This window comes from Styela clava, chromosome 14 (assembly GCF_964204865.1).
Source record: "Styela clava chromosome 14, kaStyClav1.hap1.2, whole genome shotgun sequence".
NCBI lineage: Eukaryota > Metazoa > Chordata > Ascidiacea > Stolidobranchia > Styelidae > Styela > Styela clava.
The window spans coordinates 13,289,126-13,316,394 of NC_135263.1; the positions used below are offsets into that span (position 1 = coordinate 13,289,126).

Here is a 27,269-nt window from a genome sequence, read left to right on the forward strand (position 1 = left end):
CACAATTTTGTTGCATTTAGCGAAAGTTTTCGTGTTTTTATATTTCGGCAGGCGATTGAACGTAATAAACGCTATTTTAAAAAGATATTGATAACCCCTTTTTAATTCATGTTATAACAATTGTTCTGAAAGTATATCAATCAGGAGCGGATAATTACTCGTGGTAGATTTTTTATTTTATTTTGCGATCAACCCTGAAACACACAAATATTCTGCACCAACAAAAACTTTCCGATCATCGGAAAGTTATTTTCGGAAGATCACATAAAAAACAAGAGAGCTACGCACAAATATATGGACACGTTAGACCAGAGCGAATAAGTCTTTACCGGTACCTTTGACGCTACCGGTACGGTACCCTCAAAAAAGTTCTGAATTTCCAGTAGCAAGAATTTTGCAGAATCAAAACGTACAGCCAGTCATGACACTGACTAAAATGTGTGTTCCCATGGATAAAAAATAACACAGCAGAATTTTAGACGAAATATCAAATTTCATAGAATTCACGCAGAATTTTGAAATAAATAAAAGTAATAGCCTTCTAGCGAAGAAATTAATCTTTAACCCCTGAAAATTTCAAAGCAATTGGTCCAGTATTCGAAGAGAAAAGCGATTTTTCAAAAACGTGTCAAAGAACAAGAACAACATAATATTGAAACGATCGTTATGGCCACTAAACGTGTCCAATAAATAGATGCTTCATCAGCACATTGATAGACCACTAATGGGGTTTTATGGTTAGTGACAAATAAAGTGAAATGTCCAACAAGAACTCAATTTTGAGTGCTACAAACGCGTGGTATTGATTCGAATCCAAATCCGTTTTAGAATCTCCTCGGCTCATCCTCATTGAATTGAGAAGCATTCGCTATACCGAAGCTGTTACCAGATTTCATGTAGACATGCGGGAGTAAAAAATATTTTTTCTAGAATAATAAAAAGTGAAGTAAGTTAGTAAGTCTTCCACACTTCTGAGTCAATACATATGATATTGTTTGAATCAAGTAATAGTATAGATAGGCTATATAAGATAAAACTCTCTTCGCAGTGCAGCATTTTCTGGACGACTTCAGTCATTTTTTGGAATCGCGTTTCCAAATTACATTTTTCATAAATAAAAAATATAGTTGAAATTTGCAGAGCTATGGTTTCCGAAGTTTAACTTTATAGCACATGATTCGGACCTCCTGAAGTATTCTGAAAACAAAACTTCTGCCAGCAATGAGCTCTGGGACAGATATTCAAATGAGGTCATGGCGATAATCTGGGTTCTGAGCTGTAGTCGGAGTATATTTTTTACGACCCGGACTCACAATTATACACGGTGACACATCGCAAATGTTTTCTTAATCCGGAGTGGGAGTCAATTTCCAATATTTCCGGACTTCAATTTCCCGACTGGGAAAGAACCTGTGCATACGCTTGAGTTCGGTAGGATTTATCCGTGTACCCACTCTCGTTTTTGTTGGACCATACTCGGGCTGTTGGTGTAACTGGGCAGAGGTTGGTACCGCATTTGTGTGGGATGTATCAGCTAGGCCTATGGCCTATCTCTATATATTACTGACGTGATATGCAGCTACACGTTAAGTCCATCATTCATTCATATTTGCAGTATTCAGATATTCCATATTGGGCGCATGTTCACTAAACGACGAAAGTACCGGTACTTCTAGTTGGCGTGGCACAAACATTTTTGCATATGTCATTCCTGGGTGTCATGTCGTTTCGTACCTAACGTACGGTACTTCTAGTAGGCGTAGCATAACAATTTTTTCACGTGTTAATTCTAACCCCCACTTGACCACACCATCCAAAAATTACGTCACAGTGACGTAATAGAACTTTTCAGACTATGTCATCCATGTCCTATGTCATCGAACTGTCATCCAAGACGCGCAGACGAGAAATCGAACAGCCATTTCTCTCGTTTTCTCGTCGCAGCGATCCCGATAAGAGAGAGATTGCTGACGTTAGTCAGTTCTTTATCGTCGGCGCCGATGCCATTTCGGGCGATCGTACGAGTATTCGGCAAGCTCTATGACGTGATTGTGATGTCGTAGTGACGTAATTTTTGGATGACGTAGTCAGGTGAGGGTTAGGATTGACATGTCGAAAAATTGTTATGCTACGCCTACTAGAAGTACGGTATGTACGAAACTATACGAGACCCTTATTCCTCACCTGGCTTCGTCATCCGAAAATTACCCCATTTTTACGTCACAAACACGTCATAGAGCTTCCAAAGAAAAGCTATGATGGCCGAAATGACATCTCTGCTGAAGACAACGAACACGCTAACGCTAGCTATCTCTCTGATATTGGAATCGTTACGACGAGGAAACGAAAGAAATAGCTTGCTTGATTTCGGGTGATCGTCTGCGCTTTTTGGACGACGATTCGTATACTTTGACGGGTCATATTTCGTAATTGTTACGCTGTAGTGACGTAATTTTTGGATGACGTAGTCAGGTGGTGGATAGATATCATTATGACATATGTGAAAATGGTCATGCCACGCCAACTAAAAGTACTTGACAGCGTTTAGTGAACTAGCTTCCAGTATTTCATGTATTGGATTTAGCTTTCTATAAGATTATAATACTGTAATATGTGAAATTTACAGATTTATTTCACCAGATCAAAGTTATATAACCTAATACTGTAATAGTTGAGCAACTGGCATGGATTATGTTCCACCAACTATTGGAGACACAATTGAATTATTATGGTTTATTATGATATTCCTCCTTGTTCTACTTCTCGTCGCTCTTTGCACCTTTAATAAAGAAAATGGCGGAGTTCTGTGGCAGCTGATGACAATAGCTTCTCAATATGGCAAACTTAATTCTGGAAAAGCCATTAAGTTTTTCAATTTACCAAAGAAGATATTCACACATTTTTATGCTATTTCTGTACTATGGAATTTGATATTCATCGCAGATTTGAGCATAATATTTTGGTTTTCTGATACGCAAAAAGGTTTGATCATTAAGTACATTGTTCCTGAATCGAGTACAACTCGAAATTTGATAACAAAGAAGTCGTTATTGCTTGCTTTTACACTTATACTTATTCAAGGTTGTCGAAGATTATATGAATGTTTATATGTTAGCAAATTTTCCAAGCAAGCTACTATAAATTTATTCCATTACTTTCTTGGTGTTTTTTTCTATATTTTTGAGCCTTTAACTATTGTTTCAAAAATTGGTGCAATTGAAAAATTACCTTCTGGTGATATCGAACTGAGACATTTTGTTGGAATAATTCTCTTTGTTGTGGCCTCATATTATCAAAATCAAAGTTTTCATATATTTGCTAAGTTGAGAAAAATTTCTGATAAATCTGAATATAAAATCCCCACTGGTGATCTCTTTGAATTTGTGTCCTGTCCTCATTATTTTACTGAAATATTGATCTACACTGCTCTGACATTCATAGTAGGATTTTCGCACTATTCTTGGAGATATGCTATTGTTTTTGTCATTGTGATACATATTGGAATGGCTAAAATGTCCCATGAATGGTATTTATCAACATTCAAACAATATCCAAAGCATAGAAGAGCACTGATTCCTTTTGTATACTGAGAGAGAACACAATCTTCTCCTACCCCAGTCAAAGTATCATGTGCAATAAGTCCCAACCTGGATTTGAAATTTGTCCCCGAATCGGATTAATGCAACTCAGCAGGTATTTAGTTGATATGCTCAGTTTATGTAACATACAGAGTGTCCAAAAAGTTCCGCCCGATTTCATAGCATTACCAATTGCAAATTTGAATAAATTTGGTTCTATGATAAATAGGGACTATAACATTCAACATCTATAACATCCAATTAGAAAGAGGTTGACTATAAATCATTTTTAAAAGAAAAAAAATAACATTTGATTATAAAGACTTTATAATCGGACGAAACTTTTTGGACACCCTGTATATTCATTTTTACCCATGGCTTTTGCTTGGTCAAAATTTTGTTAGCAAAAGCATGTTCAATCTATTTTGTCAAATTTAAGTTGTATTAAACACTTATCTATGCATATATACAATACTTATCTTGTTTTTTTAGCAAATTTTCGGTCAATATTTTATTAAAATAGAAAATTGTGGCATTATTCATCCCTGTTGTATGTTTTCAAAGAGCAATTTTCTTTTTTCCTATTTTCTCAAACACTAAATTGTTATTGTACATGCTACTGTAGGCAAGTTGAGAACAAGGATTTGTCGGCATAGGCCCAAACCTGCTCGTTTGTTGGTACTCATCTTGTCCTGAGATATTTATTTTCCCTGTTACTGATAACAGAAGTCATTTTTAATCCAATTCATAGGAGATTAATTGAATCATGGTATTAACATATTTGGCTCTGTATTGTAGAGAAATGCATTTAGTGTTCTCATTGCTCGAAATTTAATATAGGCCTACAATTTGAAATTATCATCTTGGTTCTTTAAGTTATATTTTATCAGCAAATTGAGCTAATTGAAATTTTCTAATTTTTTAGATATTCAAATTTTTTTTAATTCCACCTTTATACAAGTCTAGTTTAATGGGAAAATCGAGTAAAGACAAGCGTGATATTTATTACCGATTAGCAAAAGAAGAAGGATGGAGAGCACGCAGTGCATTCAAATTATTACATTTAGATGAAGAGTTCAAATTTTTGAACAAAAGTGTTGAACGAGTGGTTGACCTTTGTGCTGCACCAGGCAGTTGGAGCCAAGTTTTGACAAGAACATTAAGGTGAATAATCAAGGTTTTTTTGTCATGGCATTAATACTGGAATATAACATTTTATTTTCTTGACTGAAGGATTCTTAAATCCAAGAAGTTTAATAAACTAAGTTCTTCTGGTTGCATGTATGTTATACAAAGTCTTATATGCTACTACAAATAAACATTGTTTTCTGAAGATTCAATTTCTGTTCCCTTGCATTTTCACACTTGTTAACTTGTAGAAAAAAATATTTCAGAGGGCCCACTGGACAAGAGAATCCAAATGTAAAGATTGTAGCAGTAGATTTGCAGGCAATGGCTCCACTACCTGGTGTTATACAAATACAAGGAGATATCACAAAGGCAAGATGTTGTTTTAAAAAAAATTTAACTCATGAGTCATGACTTTATTTCTCGTGTGACCTAGTTTTTTTAGAATATTCATTTTCAAGTTTTTATTCTTCAATAATGTTAGGGCCTACTACTCAGAGAATCAGGGAGCATGGTTGGTCTTAAATGAATAGTCACATCAAAATTGGAGTGCCAATATCAAAATAGCATCGTAATTGTAAATCTCAATCATAAAGTTGAATGGTGTCAGATTAGACTAGATCAGGGGCGGGCAACCTTTTTCGACTCGTGTGCCAAATTCCAAAATCGGCTAAGTTGATCGACAAAATTGTTCCGCGTGCCAACCAAAATCAAAAACCATGCTTTACCACTCTTGAGGCAGAGATACACAATATTAAACCTTTCAAACACGTACGGACAGATACACTAATCGGTGTAATATCAGTCCGACAAATAGATTCGAATAACGTATTGTTTACAAACGATAATGAATAAACGAACACCTCGTTTCATCAGATAATTCATAGTCTTGAAGCTTTTTATCTGAAGTAGAATGATCTCGTTCCCGAAGCCTCCCTCGCGTGCCGGATAAATGGGCCTGCGTGCCAAGTTTGGCACGCGTGCCAGGGGTTGCCCACCCCTGGACTAGATCAATATGTAATATTGTAAACTCATTTTGAATTTCTGTGGGTCTGAATAATGAAAATATCAACATGCAATTGTCATTTGGACACACTCCAATTACAAAAGTCTACTTCATATTATGCTATGTATATATCATCACACAGATTTTTAGATGTATAATTTGTGCATTTGAATTACCATATGTTTTCATTTGTAATCCATTCGTACACCATAGGTTTCAACAGCAGAAAGTATTGTTGATCATTTCAAGGGCGAACCTGCAGATTTGGTTGTTTGTGATGGGGCACCGGATGGTAAGTTTCTTTCTTACTGTTTAATCCTGACCTATGACCTATTGCTTTTATCTTTTTTAAGGGCATCATATGAAAAAATGATAAATAACCAACAAATTTGTATATTTTGAATTAAGTATTACAGGTAAGTAATGATTTCATGACAGTACAGGAGAACTCAAATATATTGACACAAAGTCAAATCTTGAGACAGTGTTCCTTCTATTTAGAATAAAACAGCAAAATTTGGTTTTAAATATCGGACCCCATATGCATCATAAAAAAAATTGAAAATATATTAAAGTTATAGACTTTCATCGACTTCTTTCATCTGCAAGATTTAAAATTTGCAATCGGTTGGTCCATTAGTTCTTCACAACAACAACTACCACAGCAATTCTGACAACATAAATTAGGAGAACAACTCATAAGTACACTTCATATCCAAAATGTAATCTTCATTGTGAAGACAATAAGTTTGATTAATCCACATGAGTGATTATGAACCAGTCAAGATTCAAATTGGCCAAGGTGGGAATGGAAAGACCAAGCTTTATTCTGATAATTATAGAGAATCAAGATTTTGCAGGTTACCGTACCTATTTTAGATTTATTTCAGAGTTACATCTCATCATAATATAAATTTCTCATTTGTTTTTAGTTACTGGACTTCATGACATTGACGAGTATATTCAAGCTCAATTACTTTTAGCTGTAAGTTACAATTTTACTCTTTTATATTTGTAGATTGTTATCTTGTGTACTGTTGCATTTTATACCAATCACAGGTTGATATTTTGTTACTTACATGTTATATACAGTATAGACAATGACTGATTATCAGTGTTGAATATATAACAAATTAACTATTCTTCTTGTCAGGCATTGAATATAACAACTCATGTACTGAAGAAGGGAGGAACATTCATTGCAAAAATATTCAGAGGTATATTTGAATATTTTTTTTTCAGAATTTAATCCATAATTTATCAGTTTATAAATTCTGCCACAGAGCCAAGATCATCTGTAGCGACATTCTACGTTGACTGGTGTTATGTATATATTATACAAGGCCAACGTCAACAATTAGGTATCTCTGTGCCCAAATAAATTTTGCTCAGAACAAGGCTCTGTACAACCATTCACTGATATCTAGAGAGCTACAATTTTTGGAGAGACCGGAATCTTTTTAGTTTAGCATTAACCAATTTATGTCTCAAGTGAGTTGGTGGTCATGGAATTTGAACTAGTGGTCTTTAATTCGCTGTGTCAATTCGCTGCATAGTCAAGCCAAGATTTCTGCGAAATAGAGTAATTGGTCATTACTTGAATAAGGCATTGCTATTAGTGAATAATTTTTCACTATGTTTCTGGACTCTGGCATTGAATTTACCACACATGAAAAAACATTCATATTTCTTATTTTCTCCATATAACTGTATGTAAGCCTACTATTTCATTTTAGGAAAAGACGTTTCTCTTCTTTTCTCTCAGTTGAAGATGTTCTTTAAAGAAGTAACTTGTGCAAAACCTCGAAGTAGTAGAAATTCAAGCATAGGTAAGTTATTGAGTTTAATATTATAAATCAGAAGTCTTCAAACTGCTAAAAAATTTATTTCTGCCCACCAAACTCACTCTTAATGCATAAAAACCAAAATTGTTCTTAGATTTAATATTATCGGTGCACTATTTCATGTTGTAACAATCGGTGTATAAGCGAAAGCACATACCAGTTGTGCCAACTTGTATGTCGTCTACTTGTCTAACATTAGTTGGCAGTTCCCTATAATTTAAAGCTATTTTTTTTGTTGCGGAGCACCGGTAAATTAATCTGGCCCGCTTGCTATCGGATATGTGCATATTTTTACCCAGCAATAAGTAAAGTTTGCCGACCACTGTTATAAATGAACATACATACTTAGCAACTGATTTTGTAGGCTCATTGATAGCTCAACCTCAGCTAGGAGGCGAACAGCTTATTTTAGGTGTAGCGTATCATTACTGTTTTGTATTACAGAAGCCTTCATGGTTTGTCAAGAATACAACCCTCCTGAAGGTTTCAAGCCATCCATGGCGAATCCTTTGTTAAATCATGATTACGATGATTATTCAAATCAACTTGTTGGTGCAAACAGATGTATTTTACCATTCTTAGCATGTGGAGATTTAAGCGGATTTGATTCAGATCGTACTTATCCGCTACAAGTGAGAGGGCTTATTTACTCATCATTTACGGTGCAATTCAAAATTTTCATATGGAGATAGATGAGTTAGATTCCCCTGGTATTCATGTTGTATGATGACCAGGTAAATGTAATTCATTCCTGACTCAACCGACTCGGTAACTGTACAGTTAGCGCAAATAGGCAACAAACTGTTTGTTGTATACTAGAATTCATAACTCGCCCATTCATTTTGTTCTAATCCATTTTTATTGAACAACATCCTTGAATTTTTGTGATATCTATACAGTAATTTTCTTGAATATTCTTCTCATCTTACTTCATATTTTATCCTTTATTTAGTTGGAAGATGGTAAAGAGTATGTTTATCATTCACCTACACAACCACCTATTGATCCACCATATAAAGAAGCTTGCAAGTTGAAAGCTGATAACAAACTTGCTAAAGAATCAAAATCATGATACAGGACAGGATATTCAAGGTAGGTTCTATTACCGTATTTCCTGGCGAATAAGTCTACCTGGTAAATAAGACGAGGCCTGTTTTTAAGCCTGAAAAAATGAATTTTTGCATATAACCTCCCAGTTAGACGGGCAGTAAAATCGGAATCTCAAATTACCGTGCAACATCTCCTGAGAGGTGTTTGCACATTCGTTAAAATAACCCATAATGACTTTTTCTTGTAGCGTAATATTCAACCCATGACAACTACGAGAATTTAAACTGTCTTTTAATTTTAATCTAATTGTGCTCGACGTAACACGGCAATCTGTGGACATAATAATGTGAGATAAACTACCTGATTATATTTAGTTTTGATACATATTTTTGCGCTCTTGCGAATTCGTTATCGCCATTATAAAAATCCCAAGATCTGCTATAAAATCATTGAAAGTGCAATTTAATTAAGGCCAATAAATATACATATAAAGTGTAATATCAAACATACATACGGTAATCATCATCTCGAAGTCTCCAGAAACGATATGTGTTGCTTCATTAATTTAATTGTGATCAATTTAATCTGCGATTGTGACAATATAAATAGTATCTTTGCTCTAAAATACCAACGCAATCAGTGGACATAAACATGTACGATTGATTATATGTTGCTTTGATTCGTATTTTTGCAAATTAAAAAACATATCTGCGCTGTTGCTGCAACACTTATTCCGCTCCATCGCAATGCTGTCACTCCTTAGTTTAAGGATATCACCGTAAGAAAAAAACCTCAAGTCAGCGATAATATCACTCTGTGATAAAGATGGAAAATTTGTTAGTCTGCAATAAGCCTGCCGTAACACTGCCTCTTCCTGGTTTTTGACACTGACACCATTGTTTAATATTCCATATATTTACCTGCGGATTTGTTAATGCTGATCAAATATTTATTGAACAATTTTATACAATAATAGTATGAGTTAAAGAAAGCAGTTGTGCAACATATTTACCATACAAAAGATGGAAAAAATAACATGTGCAAAGAAATATGTAGTTACAATATTAAAAGGTATTGCAATCGAAATTGATGTTAATGGCAATTGTAAGCGATACTTGGAAAGAGATTTCATAATTTGCTCATTATTTTCAATAATAACCTTTAGGAATATGCTTTTCAGAGCACTGGCATTTATTTCTGTCGTAACGTTTTGCAAGTTGAAATTCGATCAGGGATGATTGTGTGCTAGATGATTTCTGTATTCCATGTTACATGGCAGTTCATGTATTCAGTTATAGTTTATGGTTTCATCTATCTTCCACGGTCCCAACTTTTGGTATATACAAAATATTCTGTTTTTTCTTTTTAGACTCTTTCTATGAATGAGCGCCGATGATGGAAAAGAAATATTGTGTCATGTTGCCAATGGGCCATTATTTCTGGGGGAAATGGTTGAAAATACTGTAATATGATCATGCAAAACTGTATGAAGGTCCAACATATGTCATATGTAGAGAGTAATTTATCCGAAGCTTGGTTTTAATACACTTGGTTGCTTTGTGCCAATAGTATCAATTTTTGTGAAATATGGCTATGTAAAAATTTGCTCTATTGCTGTAGAAATGCTCTTCCGATCCCGAAAATAAAAATACCACTTTACCACTTTAAAATTTCAATAAACACCTAGTAATAAGAAGAATTGTTGTGGCTTGTGTTTGGTATTATTACTATTACGGTACCTTAGTGAATTGCTGCCAGTGTTGGGCACAAGTTCAAAAAACCCAAGTCACCATACGGGGTCAGTCGATTTGTGAATTTTAAAGCTGAGATCCTAAGTTCAAGTAATTCATAGTAGATTTCTAATGTAATAGTGAAATGGTTAGATATGATTTAATTGAACAATCAGACTCCAGTTAAATCAAAGTTAATCTGAAAATCGAGCAAGGATCTTATCATATTGATGACGTCCGTCTAGTAGGCATCCATCAGTCTGATTTCCAATTATTATTTAAAAACTAGAGAGTTTCTGTTTTTTTTTTATAACAGCATTACTCACTAGATTATTTTTGCAATTTCAAAGACTTGCCGGCAGTAACTCATTTTTAAATTGTTGGAGTATCTGAACACCTTGAATGGAGTCTCCCAAACACTGGTTGCTGCAGCGTTCGGTCTTTAAGGAGAGACCAGATCTACCGTAGTTTGGTTACAGTTTTTGTGTCAACAATTTATACAAAAAAGGCATTCATGAAACAGAAAATATAGAATAATGGAATACGTGTTGTTGTTTTTTCGTGAAAAAAAAAAGTTTATATATGCAATATCTCCTAATTTCCAGTGCGTAAAGATGAAAAAAGCCGTTAAAAGGAAATTAGTTTCCTTCCGCCAAGCTTGTCCGCCATTTCTCAGCAAACACGGCGCTCAGCTTACTTGCTTAGGGCCTTTGTGACCACATGACGCGTTGGACCTCCGGAAGTATGTGTACCAAGATGGCGCACAACATTAACAAGAATGTGTACCAGGTTAGGGTTCAGGTTGTGCGCCATGTTGGTGCGCATACTTCGGGAGCGCCCTACGTTGATGTTGTGGGTGAAACATCTTGTGTTCGCTCCCATGAGTAACATCCCCTTGGGTAGGTAACGCTGAACCGAAAAGATTTCGTTCTCTTGCTCGGAGTGAATACGTCCATACACAATTGGAGATGTTTACGAATAAAAATGGTGGTTCTATAAAGAAATGATGCCTTTTGCATGATTGTTATCGATATGATATTCATAATTTTCTTGTGAAATAAGGTTAAAATTTCATTCCTTGTATTCTGGATGAATTTTAAACCAGTGCGTCGTGATGTCCAGGTCCAAGTTATATTTGCTGATAAGTCTTACACATTTCCGGCTTTTCATTGAAGCCGGCAGTTGTTGATTGTTGTCAACAGTCGAAAAGGTAAACAATGCTAGGCGAAACATACTTTGCCGTCCCACTATCAAACAGTTGTCTGGTCCGCTTTAATCTTCAGTGGCACGTCTTTAAAAAATTTGGAATATAAAGATAGTTGAAATCAAGCATCGTGCATAGATTATATGTTAGTATTTTTCCTTCAGATAAAAATTATGAACAAAGAAGTGGTCCATGGGTGGTCCAACAAAGCAGCTGAACTGCTGAAATTTATTTTGGCTAATTATTATTAATAGGATAAAATCGAGGTGAGAGAGGTGGAATTTTCATTTAAATAGGCGAATAATTTAATACATAGTGCTAAGATTACCTTCACTATGCGGTGCGCTCCCGTTCCTCTGTTTTCTTGATTTTAATTCGTCGCTGGACATCTGGGATGTTCCTTTCCCACTCACTACTATTTTTGTTAACCGCGTGCCAGTGAACAAAGATCGAGTTCTTTCGTGAGATCTGATTTGTCTGTAGAATATTAATTATTTGTCGTTTACTAAATTGTTTTGACACCAGCGGGTTGTAAATCTCAAGTCCAGGTTTAACAGCAGTGAAATCGTGTCAATTACATTATATATATATACAGTGTCTTTAAGAATCTTCTAGGAGTGAAAATATTTTATCTTCCCTCGATGATACATGTGCTCGCGGAAGTGAAACAACTAATGTGTATATATATATGTAACTTTTCGGTCGAAGACTCACAAACTGGGAAGACTTTTCTTTGACCGCAAAGTAACTTCGCTATTGAATATTTATTGAATATTTAGAAAATTGGGACCTCCTGAAGTATGCGCACCAAGATGTCGCACAACCTGAACATAGTATGTGTACCAGGTTAAGGTTGTGCGACATGTTGGTGCGCATACTTCAGAAGCACCGAAAATTGTTTATACTTACTTCAGTCTTTTTCTAAAAGATCCAAGAAAATTGTACATAAAAGGATTTAGAGCAGAATTAGCGTATGCTAGAGTGAGAAACACAACAAAAGCAGAGTTGCAGAAATTCTAAAAAAAAAAGAATTTAATGACATGATAATAATTACTAATCAGTAATAATCTATTACCCAAATATTTAAACTTGTTGACTAGTTGTTATCTAAAGGGAATAGGGATATCCGTATAGATCAGAGTTCCCCAACCTTTTATGGCTCGTGGCCGCCTTTCGGAGGCTTTCGGCACTCACGACCCCCTGTTTATTATTCCAGTGGTATTTTGATTGGAAGACTCCGAATCCCATTATGTTCAAACAATTGATCAGCAGAGTAAAAACATCCTATGGAAATAACTTTATCAAGCAATGAAACTAGGAAAAACGGGGCGTTTTTTTATAAAGTGAAAAGTAAAATCAGTTTTGCGCCTAGCATTGTGAACCCCTCCCAACTGCTCTTGGGGGGGGGGGGGGGGGGGGGGGGGGCAGGGGTTCCCGTTTGGGAACCGATGGTTTAAATTAAGGTATTAAAGATGAACATAGCCATGTTATCAGCAAAAGTTCTTTTGCTTGTAACGATGAACCGATTGGTTAGGTAATATTCTAGAGATATTGTAGGCTAGTTTATTTTAGTTGTTCAAGCTTATGATTTGCAATGTGTTTAAGCATTAATTAATAGACTATTCCCACAATCTACACGGACTGGGCACCGACTAATGGCAGTGTTTGCTATAAGATTAGGCCGCGTTCAAGCCTACCTATCAATGGTGATAAATATGATAAATCTATCCTTTCCAGTAAATGTAAAACAGAACAGTTTTAGAGCTTACCATTCGTGATTCACACATATATTATTTTGGAATGAGTCTCAAATACTATTTATAACACGATAATAAATGAAGGCAATTTGAAAAGAACATTAAGAAAATATTTGTACCGGATATGGAGTCGAGAATCCGTCAATCATTGCCAACATCATCGAATGGTACGGTAGCCAGCATACAACAAATACCACCACCAAAATAGCGCAGAGCATAGTGATTCTCTTTTTATCTTTCTGTGATCGACCCGTTGATGAGATAGAAGAGGATTTCCTGGATTTGAAAATTCCCCTTTTCGCTTTAGAGTTATGTTCTTCAGTATGTGAATCACTTGTCATCATTTTGCTTCTCAGTTGAAAAACGATTAAACCGTAACAAATCGTAATAACCTGAAAATAGATATTTTAACAGTAATATTTTATTACAATAGTATTAGTAGCATTAAGAATCAAAAACTATTTCTATTGAAGTCCCCTTTGGCCCTGCTCCTGTCAATGTCACTTAGCTCCGCGTTAAGGGTGAAATAAGTTGTGCATTTTGCTCTAATTATTGTAGGCTATACCCAATTAGAGGATTTATTGTAAATAGGGTATTGTTTTATAGCTATTTATTATTTTCCAGTAGAAAGTTCCTAAATACAGTAAATAAAAGCCTATACTTACAACAAGCGGAACAACAAAAAACGCTATAAAGTTGGCCAGAACAAAAGGTGTCATTCCAGGCTGGAGTGAAGTATGCTTGCAGTGAAATTCTGTTTGCTCTTCGTTTCTATAATTAAAAATGACTTTTTTTAAAATTGACAGCATTTTCAATAGGATTTCATTCCAGCGCAAACTTAACCACTTCGTTAAGCGCGTCGCTAAAGAATCTAACCATGTTTTAAAGACACGGAATGCGCTTGTGTTGGTAATAGCCTACAACAGTATTTATCACTACTGTTCTTCAAAAGCTTAGTTACTTCAAGTTCATGGATCGTGGGGTGGTATACTTTATCAGTATAGCAATACAAAATATGCTTTTAATGGGGATTGTCTGCTACATTTTTGAACTATTATTTTCATATTATTTTTTCAGTTGGGTAATTCGAACAAAGTATCTTTAACTAGACAAATTACTCACTCAGTTTCGCCTATCTCTTCTCCGGAGAACCCAGAATAGTCACCATATTCAGGATAATCATATTCCGAGGAGTTCCCCATATCAATCGGCTGTGTTATCGTTGGTGTTGATATTTCAGCAGACTTACATGTTGGCGGTTTGTATCTTAAGATGAACGTCGTGTTCAGGCACTCATTCACATCGTTTCTTGGATCAAACTTTTCACACCAGTTTACAGGACTTTCTGGAAATACTAATCTGAAATACGGGGATATTTTAATAAAGTTGAGACAGTCGTGCCACGAACAATAAATCTTCTTAATAACACACACAAAATATATATGCGAAAGAGTCTCCATATATATATATAGCGTGTGTGGTTTCAATATGAAAGCTGTTTTATCTTTCAAACAGTGCACGTTTTTGTCCTTAAATATAATCGCATCTTCAAAAAAGTGTGTCGGTTCTTTAGACGAAGAGAATATAAACTTTGGTAAAATTTGAATGCATTTTATCTGGTTATGAAAAGCGGATTATACAGGGTGTGCATAAAGTCTCTTCACAATTTAATAAATTTTTCCTTCGACGTTACCTTTTATATTATTCCTTTGCAAATGCAAATGATAAGAAATTATCGCAATTTCAATGAAAATGATGGAAATAAATATATATAAAAAATACGAAAAAAATCTAACCTGCATCTGCAATGTGGCTCTAACCCAGTTGTTCTGGTATATAACATGAGTGGAATGCAGAGGACTAAGCAGAGTATCCAAGTACAAAGAGTGATCATATTGCATTTTTTATTTGATCTCAAGTTTTGTACAAATTGCTTTTGGCCATGGCAAACTGCAAGGTATCGGTCGATTGCCATGATCTAAAAAATTATAGTTTCAGGTTATTATTCAATACACACTTTCCACTTGACTAGAGCATTTGCGAAATACATGCTGGATATGAAAATACACAGGTGCCGATTGGAATACAACTAATCTTGGCGCTCCGGAAGTATTCGTACCAAGATGACGCACAACCGGAACAACGCTAACCTGGTTCACATACTATGTTCAGGTTGTGCGCCATCTTGGTATGAATACTTCGGGAGTACCTTAATCCTAATTGTTCTCAATTGTGAGAATAAAAGATACGATTTCCAGTGGTTTCCAACCTTATTTTCGAGTGACCCAATTTTTTTTTAAATAAATTTTGTAAAATCTCGCAGGACAAGCTCAAATACTAAACGACAACTTTGATGACTAATATAACACAATCATTTTTACATAAGATTTATTATCCCAAAAATGACCCCAAACTGGGAAGGCAGCGAATAATGGGAGGGAGTAAGTTTATTTCTATACATTTTGCACACAACCTAGAATACATTGCCAATTGTGACCATATAGCAAATTGCAACGTTGCGCAATAGTTGTTAGCGCCACTTTTTCATATTTTACTTACAGAACACATGGAATAAACAGTATATATAGAAAATTGAGTGGATAAATTTAATTTTAGAAGTTTGCCAAGTGGTAAACGAGAAGAGGAAGGTTGAGACCCATTCTCTGGATTTAGTAATATATATATATTTTATTTTATTTTTTTTTTTAATTTTTATCGAACCTCAAAATTTAGCAACTCTATATACGGAACAATTTGGATTATTTTACGGTTGAACTAATTTCTTCGCCGAAACAGAAGATCGCCAATTTTGTGAAGTTTATGGCGAGCAGTCGTAGATAGTGTTAATATGCTCTACAGTGGCTTGGCCAAATTGGCCTTGCTGCATATTGCACGTTCTGATGGAAAAATTCGATATTCCATACAAATGCATGTGCTTTCTATACGCTTGAAATTTCCGTTGTGTATTTGGTAACCACGGTTCCATTACATTTGAACCCGTAATTTGAACCCACGACAATTGCACCTGCATACTATTGCACCTATAAAAATTTGCACCTACGGATATTTGAACCCATACTAACCATAACCCATGGATTTTAGAACCCACATATAGATTTAACCCGTGGATATACGGGTGCAAATGTATGGGCTCAAATGTACGTAGGTTCAAATGTGCTGTCACCGGTAACCACCATTGACAATTGTTGCATTTGCTTCATTGACGCAGAAATGTTTCAATGGCTTGTTATATTGATATCGGTTTTAGGTTTCAAATTCCATGCACTCGTGCATTGAATCAATCTCTTACTCATGGGAGCAGACACATTCAATTCCAGTGGAAGTCGGGGAAAGCCGGTCAAAATAAGGGCATGAAATATTTGATAATCATGCCTTATTACGTAAGGATTTGAAATTTGAATCCCATCTTATACAACATATGTACAACAGAGCCGTATTCTTCTATGTTGAAAATGGATTAGTTTTGTACTAAAAATCATAGTATGAACTGCGTGTCGGGTGTTTTCAGGAAAGTAAGATATCCTATACTGTGGGCCTTTTCCGCCATACTTCAAGTTTCTCTTTACAAATTTTCTTTTTTTTTTGTATAATATCGTTATCTCGAATTTTTTTTCAAACTTTATTTAATCTATGTTTATAACCAAATCACCTGTTTGCCCACCAAGTAAATGCATAGATTCGCTAATGCATTTGCTAGTCGTGACATAGGGTAATTCTCACTCCACCAAACATAAGGGACGTCGCAAATTTACGACATTTCATCCAGTATATTAGACACATGCAAGGCAAATAGTGCCACAAAAAATTTTCTTTCTATTTTATATGAAAATCACTAACAACTAATTTAATTTGAAATTATAACTTACCATTAAAAACAAGATGGATGAAAAGTAATTGAAATACAATATTGCATAACACACGGTGCAAAACCACGACCCAAACGCCCATCCTTTATGTAGCAATTGAGTCACCCAAAACGGAACTGTTTGCAAAAATAATAGATCAGCGAGCGCCAGTTGCAGAACGTACCTGAAAAATAAATAAATAATGCATAACTTCCTGGTTAGATTTCCCGATATATTTAAATCACTTCCTCCTGAGAAACCCAACATATATGTCAAGAGCATAATTTTGCAATCATATTTTAACAGAACGTTTTAACTCAAGTGAGACATTTTTCAGAGAATCATTAATAGTTTTCTCAGAATACAAAATATACTGGAGTAGTTTGACTTTTGCGTATATAAAACCTTGCGCTACAAAAATACCGCCATTTTGAAACGTTGTCTTAGGTGTACAACATGCACTCACGTTTTTCATATTCCCCATAATGAATAAATCAATAAATAATTGCACAACACTGATTAAAGTTTTTCTATAAAGCGATTTGGTAATTATTGATCAATATAATTAGGGTAAATGGTTCTCTTGCATCATGACTGTGGTATTTTTTCAATGATAGACTTTTATAACTGTTAAATATACCCTTATTTTTTGCAACATGTATGTGAACAAAAACAGTCTATATTTGGCTTATAAATCTTAATCGATACGATTCAATACTAATACATGTAGTTACGGGATATCCTGCTGCAGTTTTGTGACAAGGGCGCGGGGAAATTTTACCAAAAGCCAAGCAATCAAAATTATTGTCAAAAAGATTTAGCCTCGTCCTAATTGTTAGTTGCATAATGATTTGATAGAGTTGCAATAAAACATTTGAGGCCAGTCTAAACAATAACATTAGTACAGTCTCACAATTGAACGAACCCTTCTTTATTATAAATATGTATAAGTGATTCTAGGTTAGTTTGATTAGTTCTCTATATACGTTTTATATTTATGAAACACTTAAGCAACAATATCGATAAATAGTTAGTTTTTCGTTTCCTAAATGAGTAAAACTTTATACCTTATCGTTTAAATCTGACAACACTAGAAGATTATATATTACGCATCATCGGAAAACGTATTTCTCGCACAAAGTTTTTATCTGAGAATATTAGACTGAAAAAAAACAAGAAAAGGGTGTGGAAACTAATTGTATTTTTTTTTCAAATTTTAATTGCAATACGACACAAATATGCTTGCTTTTTGTTAAGTGAGTGTAATACAATGTATTGTATTAGTTTTATAAAATATAATTTTGTAAAATTAAGAACTCAATATATCACGATTAGAAACTTGCACAATAATAAAGTACATAGACTCTGGTACATAGCTCATTTTTCGATTCCTATAATAAATAATATACGGTTTCGATATTTTTGCTTCTATGAAATTAATCATATCTCGTGCAAATACCAATCCAACGATTACATCACTTACATAATATTAAGTATAATTTAAATTCTATTTAATACATGAATAGTATTTTCATAATATTAAGGGGTGCATTTTTATTAATATTGTAGTACTGGTATATATATTTGTCAGTTATTCAAATGGTATTTTCCGTTGCAGGAAAATGCCAGCATGTTCTATGTCGAAATGTCTCAATTTTGAACCTTGGCAGTGATACTGTGACACAATTTTATCACGTTGTTTACGAAATGATTGAAAACGTTTGTTAAATTTTACTTATTTTTATTCATAAGCAAGTTATGGCACAAAACCGCTTCTTTTGCTCCGGTTTTGTGAAGTAAAAATGCTTTTAATTTAAATATGACCCTTTGTCTCAGTTGACACAATATCAATGGCATAATGTTTAAGTCATCCGTTTTTTGCATGGATTCATATACATTTCTAAATAATAATACCATTTAGAGGTTGATCACGGGAAGCATTTATAGCGCCATTGTGAATTTACTTCCTTGAATAACCTCATTTGTGCTCTGCGTTTTTTTTTATCACACCGTTCATATGAAAATTCAATCTATGGCAAGAATCTCAAGATAAGATTTGTCAAAATCTGCAGAATTTTCTGTTCCAAAACAATATAAATATTTTATATCAAGTGCATATACTATCGACATTAGGTCATGTGTTTTTGATTTTGACTTTGAGAAAGACCATTCCATCTTGAAATTTAAGCATATGAGCATATGATTTGCAAATTAATTCCAAATGTTGTGTTCCTGTATTCTACTGTGAATCTAGGATAAAAAGCTTTCAAAATTAGGTTTTCAAAAACATTGCTAATCATCTAAATATGATGCATATAATGATATATATGTAGCACTGTGGTGTGAAAAAACAAGGAAGTAATTCTTAAATATATGCAGACGAAACTTGCGCATCCCAATGGTAGGGTAAAGGCCTCAGCTGGGCACGGTGTTTGCTGAAAATATCGGCGGACAATCGTGACGGATTAGGGTGTTACGTTCAACCACATTTAAATACTGAAAATAAATTTGGAATTAATTGTTCCCGATAGTTGCGGAGAAAAGCACACAACAACAACAAACCAAGAACGACTACTGCCTTTTTTCAAAACTACTCATATAGGTACATTTCAAGGCCAAAAAGCGCCTTTTTTACGAGAAAGACGAAAACATCAGGTTTTACATGAGACACCTCGGGTTCACATCGGCAAATATATTACTATTTGGAATACATGTGCGGATATAATTTTTACAATAGCAATTCTTACCAATGCGTTATTTTCTTGTATTCTCCCAGAAACAAAATAACGAAGATAACGATAAGGTTTCCAACGGTTCCGATTACATAAGTAAGCAATCTGACAACTGCTTCCGCTATTTCTCCGGAAGTATTCCCATCCATCACGACCAGACAGTTGTACTATATAACCTAGCAAAGTGTTGAATGAATAAAACAGGTAAAGACAAAACGCACATTCAGTAAGGATTTTAAATATAAAAATGAAAGTTAGAAATCTTGTGCTGCATATATTATATATCTATTGAAAGCTGTATAACTGGCAATACATACTATTAGTTTCGCATTTAGTTTCGCATTTACTTTTTGTTTTGTCTCTAATTGGGTCCTTTCTATCTTTACAGAAAATATATACATAGTATTCATATGAATCAACTGTACAAACTACGTCAACGTAATAAACTTCGACGTTATAATACAACCCATGACATCACAATTTCCATACATTTGCTGACTGAACTTTCATCTGCCTGAAATCGCCATTGTCAAGGCTATTGTAGTTGAAACGAGTATAACAGACTATAATACTATTAGTTTCGCATTTACACTTTCTGTTTTGAATCTCATTGAGTCCTTCCTATCTTTACAGAAAATATATACAGTATTCATATGAACCAACCGTACAAACTTTACGTCAGCGTCTTTAACTTTGACGTTATAATACAACTTATGACATCACAATACATTTGAGAAATGAGGTTATGGTCATGATTTAACTGAACTTTCATCTGACTAGTTGCAATTCTACTATTTATATCTTACTACGTTATCATTCAATAGCCAACTTTAGCGATATGTCTGGAACTTATAAAACAATCACAACTTACTCGTTTCTATGCAATTGTTTGATTGATTACCTTGACTTAGAATTTGATTCCAAACGTCCAAAATCAATTTTCCAGTTCAAAATTGTGACGCTACTAATTGAAATTTCAATTTGAAGCTGTTTCGAAATGTTAAAATATCAAACAAACTGTGGCCTGCGTTACAGGGATTAGTGCCGTTTGTGAGATAACCAGCCGCGCAAATTAAGTAAATATAAATGGTCCATAACTACCGACTATATCTTATAAAGCGACCGCTTCTATCTTTGCTTTTTCTTTATATGTACTAACTATAGATATTTGTATACCTGAGGTGAAAGCAGCAAAATTTCTACTCATTTTCGACGTAACAATTTATAGGTATCATTTTATTTATGCCATCATAATAACTTGTTATCCTAACATTTTCCCAGAAAAATGACACTGATTCCCATTCCCAAAATTAGTGGAGCTTTCAAAGTTACATTTGCGCGTCCAAAAGTCAACAATTTTTTTTTATGAATTAAATAAATTTTCGTTACCAATAAATGATTACGGACGATGCCAGTTATTTATCGCAATTGAATTTAAAAGTAGCTCATACAACTCAGAATTGCCATGTAAAACTAAATAATACGGGCCCTATACTACATCGTGTGGCTCCATCAACGTTCAATACTCGAACTGACTGTGCACCATCATGTATTTTTCCGACTGATACATAGAAGAGGTCATATTCGCAGAAATTAAATACACCCGTTTGTTAGTTTTACAATTGATGAGCGTTTTCCATCGTTTCCTGGGATTCAAATCAATTTACCTGATAGATATCGTGTAGTGACACACCAGGAAGACTATTTTCTCGGTAACCTGTAAACCTATGTGAGTCAGCTGATGATGCTAGCTAAATAGAATTTAAAAACCATCCATCGATGTTTCTTTCAGAAATATGTTGGTCCGATATATAGAATGGAAACAAAGTCTTGTACCATGATTCAGGGAAATGTATACAGATATTTGCGTATGTATGTTCTGCTTAGTACAATAACGTACGGCACATAATTCGTCAGCATTTATTGTACAACGTTTGTGACGTTTGGTGACATTTTCAGAAAGGCTCTAAATTTGTTAGAATAATTACTTCATGTAATTCGATTCGTCTTTCCTACGTCGTTCCATTTCAGAATTAACGACAGGCCCAATTCAGAAACTATTTATTCAGGAGTCTTAATAGCTTGGCCGGCCCGACAATCTATGCGCTGTGTATATTGGGTATACTGAACTGTTAAGTTTGTCTCAAACTGAATATTAACTCCCACATATAAATAAGGATGCCAAGTATGAGTACTTACAAGTATTCGATTCTTTTCCGATTCCTAAATTTTCGATTCCGATTCTCGATTCCGAATCTCGATTCCTCGACATATTACCGAAAAAATATACCCACCCAAGCAATACCATATGAAATCAAGCAAGACAGCGATGTTCAAATTCTGGACGGACAAGAAGGCCGAAACTAAGTAGTATGGGTATCCAATCTGCCACAAGAGACAAAACCGCACAAAAAAAAAACGAATCTCTCAGAACCCACAGAGATTTTTAAAATAAATAAACGTTAAAGCCTACTAGCGATATTTATAATATATATATTATACATAGTGAAGTTTGCGGTGTCGTAGCAACTCAACATAGCAGTGAAGCAGTTTATACATATAAATTGCCACAAAACGTTACACATTGTTTGCAATCCAAGTTTCAAACTCGAGAATCGATTCCGGTGCATCGGAATCGATTCTAGTCGATTCCGCGAAGAATCGATTCTGTGATCGAATCCGGACTCGATTCCACCATCCCTACATATAAATGACTTTTCTAGTTCCTTTTCGGAGCGAGTATGTGAACCACCTCATGAGTCAAACGTCTGAACTAAATTCAAATATTTCTGTACGGCAAGCCAAATACTGAATGAGACGGTTATTTTTATAGAAATCGTGCGATCTTAACGTACTGGGAGAAATATCTAATCCTGGTCTTTTTACATTCTGCAATTATTTAAACTTACAAGATGTTTTATCGCTTCCCTGAAAAGCGAGGGTTACATTCGTATCTCTGCTTTTCATGCCACGCTAACTGTGGTTTTTTAAACGTGTCTATGTACAAATAGTCGTTAATTGACAACCTAATCATTTCTATGACTTTATCGAAGCAGATCGCATGAAATATTAATTAGTATCACTTGCATGCGGGATCAACGGAATAAATAGGAAGCTCAAAAATGTGTATTCATTTAGAAACTTTATCATTTTTTGATTTAAATTTATTAATATAAATTATTCTTGGCAAATGGAAGTGTTTAAAAAAAATCTAAAGACTAATCATTACTAGAATAAATCAACTTATTCCTAATATAATTTTTCTTCTCTTACAAAATTAACTGAAACTGTTACTTTAAATGTAATAAACACATCAGCAAACTATAAAGCTATCTAAACCAAACACTTGTAGCGATATATTACAAATGCTCTTTTCATCAAGTGTTCGCGTAATATAAGACCATTTATTGTAATATATTTTAAAATGCGAAGATAAAACGCGTTTTCTTTTTTATATTGCAAATTGTTAAACCAATTCAGTTTATTCATAAATTAAGGGATTTTTATATGTTCGAATGTCATAGAAACTTAACATAAAATATGTTCTTTGAACATTATTAAAAATAGGTTTAAAAATATATGTGTATTATAACTGTTATTGTTACGTAACAGAGACTATCGATAACCACGTAATGCAAGTATAATAAACTATATCAATAAACGCAAATGTCGCCATTTTAATATTAATACCATTTTATCTCCGTGCATACTTGAATTCAGTTGATATCGAACGTGAACGTGCGTTATGTTGAACGTGCTTACGTAAAACTATTTGACGTTTTTATTGGGTGTGAAGATTAATTACCCTTAGTGCCATTATTGCTCGAAATGAAAAATCAATACCTTTTTATAATTATAGTAAAAATCTCAGAAAGTGATTATACTTCAATGGTCCTTATATAGTATACAACATCATCACGACTTGAGTTTCTAAGCAGACTGTTGCATTATTAAACTGCATTAATGTGTCAATTGACTTTTTCTAGATTTTTATTATTTTTCTAAACTTTCGAATCGTAGTATCGACTGAAAATTTTTGATTAAGTCATTATCGGACTTTAGTTGTCGATAGACTCTGATATAGCTATCAAACAGGGTTCATATAATGTGATTGCTAAATTGGCGGGTATAAAAAGGAAGATTCTTAAATCCCTTCTAGCTTCTGGGAAGTGGGAATTTCCCCCTATTATATTGCTGATAACCTTTCACCTCTGGGCATCTAAAAATAATTTTGTTAACAAAATCCTAATATTACCTCAAAGTTGCCAGGTATTGAACAAACAAAAAACAATGGAAAATTGTTTTGAGCTCATTGAAAACTAAACCTTTGACTATTATGAATCATTCTATCCCCTTTGGAGATTAAGCATTATTTATTTTCAGTGGTGAAACACATTCCTTGAGCAATTCAAATCTGCGATATATTGATTTACTGCCTCATACAGCACGTAAACCCAGTTATGATCTGTCCTCAAATATAGTGTGGATGAGTGGGTGCTATACGACGGGAAATGAAACAAAAACATCGAATGAAAAGCTAAGTGATCGCACAAAACTACTTTGATAGAGATTTATACCGGTGATTTTCTCAATTTTAAATATTTTTAAATATTTAAATATTTAGGTAAAAATATGCATAATATAAAGTATTCGGCATACAAATACTGACTCGAACTCAATTAAACTGTGATTAATTGCAATTCACTTAAGAGAGGAAGTAACGAAAAGTTACTTCCTGTGAGCCACCTGTTATATATTACCTGTCTGATTTATTACTGTTTGCACACTTAAACTAGTCGAGTTCATAGGTTATAGGTCACAGTTAAAGTTCGATGCAAAATGAAACATGACATGCTGATGTTACAGAATATGATAATGTATTCAAGTATAGCCTTTTCAAATGGTTTTATTCATTCCATTTTTTACTATACTTTGTAAGTATCAGTGACTATCATAAATATGAAATGCATTGTATGTATTCATGTTACTGCCAACGCATCAATCAAGCTAACACTATTCATAACACGTTACGTTATTCATCTTAGATGGATTCATTCAAATATGTACATAAGCTCCAAGAATTTATTAGATATGAGACTAAAAAATGCCATAAATGCCAATCTTGGTACTGAATGAAATGTCAATTTACGATCATACAAATTGTACCGAAAATTTTCACGTGTTCATAACTGTTGGTTCGTTTCCAACCTTAGAGACAATCTTCGGATATTACGATCGTGCGCACATCAAGATATTTTTTTTATCTAGAAGGTCACCGAAAAGGGCTTAATTTCGGTTAATTGTTCCGATAATAAATAATTTATCCGCAATGAAAATGTTGTAAGATTTAAATGAGTTCGTTTTACTTACACCCTTAATTATTATTGATGAAATTTAACAAATGTTGCCAATTCTGAATAGATACGCCACTTTCTTTAAAAAAATAGAAATGCGCAAATTGATCCGAAGTTGAAGTATTGTGATAAAGTTTCCACTCAAATCATTTCTTATTTTCGCGAAAAAGGAATTTAATAGAAATATGTCGTTATACTTTATTGTACTATAGATTTGGAGTAGTGTTTGTAATAAACTGAGAAATCTTGAGTAAGACAGAAATTCCCTTGATAATTGTTTGATAAAATGTAAAACCTAGCGAATAAATTTTTATACTGATTTTAATTTAAATTTGAGGTTGATTATACATGTTTACTCGGTTACAAAATTCTAGTATAAAACATGCTAGCATTCAACTAAACAAAATAAATATTAATTCATTTCAATCATCGCATTGCATCATAATTAGGGAAAACGAGAAAATAAATATATAATTTTATATTACAATATATATCTGTATAAAAAAATGTTAATACATGATCGTTGCCTTATCATTTGCATGTGATAAATTTTGATTTTACTAAAGAAGATATGTCAAAATGAGCAGGCTGGCGAATAACTATCGAACTTCCATGCTCTATAATATTTTTATTTTCGGCAATTTTTCCTCAAGTAATGATCCAATCAATTTCGAATTTCCATTATTTAAAGAAGTCGCAAGAAGACTATTACTATTTAGTTTCCTTGGACCATAGAGATCCCTATATTTTGCCTACTAAAATGAATTGATAAAAAAAAAAAAAAACTATAACACAACTGAAAATGTTATAAATATGGCTAACATACTTATGAATTCTGAAATATACAGTATTCAAGATCAGTGGTTTCCTATATATACCACCGTTGGACCTATTTTTCTGCCATCGTAAACGCCTGGCTACCGAAACACGCGAAATTTTGTTGTGCAATCAGGTTTGTCTTCTGTCGGTAAATTGTGTGTTTATTGAGTACGTAATTGTCATCCGGCGACCGGGCTTTGGACTTTCCAGGCTCCTACAAGTGCGATTATTTTTTTTCATATTACCGCATTGATTACCCTTTTTTAAATGAAGAATTCCAGACCACCGTCAACAACAGTAAAAAAATCGCTAAATATTTTTTGATTTATATTTTCATTTTCCAATAATATCTACAACGAACAAATATAATTATTATATTGAGATTTCTCACATCATAAACTGTTTCCAGGATTACGAGATTGATTTTTTTAGTCTTTCAATCTACCAATCTCCTGTTGCTTAAAATGAAGGAAAGAATTTACATTCCACCTATAATACAATAGTGAGTCTACATATGCCGTTTTAAAGAAATGTATAATCTAATTTTGAGGTATTTTACATGTTAACTCGGGACAGCCCTAATAGCCGCGTAGAGGCTACTGCAATTTTTGAAAAACGCGAATTGCTTCATTTTCTTTATCAATGACGTACGTGTGAAGAAAGTGGTGGTCTTAAACTGGACATGAGTTCAACCAGACATTGAAAACGATAAATCTTGTCTGGGATGCAAATTTACTAAGAGACTGTTGTACAAGCGACTAACAAGAAGAACATCAAGCTCATTATCGTTACACAAGATCAATTTGAATAATTATTCAGCTAATGACTTTTATGCAAAAGTACTCGGCAAAGAGTAACAATCTAATCAAACTTTATATATTATTCATTTCTGAGCCCATTAAAGTTCAATACTTCTCTACAACATGACAAGTCAATTATTTAGTTGTTTGATAAAGTTGATCAGATTTAGTGATGTTTTAAACTATATTACAAGGATTATAGCCTTTTCTGGAAGACATATTTGTTTCCCGTTTCAAAATTGAAAGATACGAGTTGGATAAACTAAACAAATATATATTATATACATGAATTCTAGATTGTAAATGAATGGGAGCACAAGAATCAAAATAGTTTTTTAGTTATAATGGTATTATAAACAAAAAAGTTTCGCTCAAAATGAAAGTGGACTGTTCATCTAAAA

General features: G+C 33.9%; 3 protein-coding genes across 4 annotated transcripts; 2 read left to right on the forward strand and 1 right to left on the reverse strand.

The window, feature by feature from the left end:
• The first annotated feature begins 2,630 nt into the window (after positions 1-2,630).
• On the forward strand, positions 2,631-4,504 carry LOC120341138 (polyprenal reductase-like). Its single transcript, XM_039409582.2, has one exon. The coding sequence runs from the start codon at positions 2,685-2,687 to the stop codon at positions 3,588-3,590; it is 906 nt and encodes a 301-aa protein (XP_039265516.2). The 5' UTR covers positions 2,631-2,684; the 3' UTR covers positions 3,591-4,504.
• On the forward strand, positions 4,408-10,174 carry LOC120341139 (tRNA (cytidine(32)/guanosine(34)-2'-O)-methyltransferase-like). The gene is made up of 9 exons (XM_039409583.2): positions 4,408-4,742; positions 4,973-5,078; positions 5,926-6,004; positions 6,645-6,697; positions 6,866-6,929; positions 7,449-7,541; positions 8,001-8,188; positions 8,509-8,648; positions 9,976-10,174. The coding sequence occupies exons 1-8, from the start codon at positions 4,549-4,551 to the stop codon at positions 8,626-8,628; spliced, it is 897 nt and encodes a 298-aa protein (XP_039265517.1). The 5' UTR covers positions 4,408-4,548; the 3' UTR covers positions 8,629-8,648; positions 9,976-10,174.
• Positions 10,175-10,907: 733 nt separating this feature from the next.
• LOC120341136 (kappa-type opioid receptor-like) lies at positions 10,908-20,081 on the reverse strand. 2 transcript variants are annotated; one of them, XM_078119800.1, is made up of 10 exons: positions 19,911-20,081; positions 17,185-17,347; positions 15,094-15,275; positions 14,420-14,656; positions 13,963-14,068; positions 13,417-13,689; positions 12,450-12,556; positions 11,990-12,017; positions 11,869-11,949; positions 10,908-11,627 (listed from the first exon to the last, which is right to left on the reverse strand). In XM_078119800.1, exons 1-9 carry the CDS (start codon positions 20,042-20,044, stop codon positions 11,911-11,913), a joined length of 1,269 nt encoding a protein of 422 aa, XP_077975926.1. In that variant the 5' UTR covers positions 20,045-20,081; the 3' UTR covers positions 10,908-11,627; positions 11,869-11,910. The 2 variants fall into 2 exon arrangements, with proteins under 2 accessions (XP_077975926.1, XP_039265514.2); XM_039409580.2 differs by having other exon boundaries at positions 11,869-12,017.
• Positions 20,082-27,269: the final 7,188 nt, after the last annotated feature.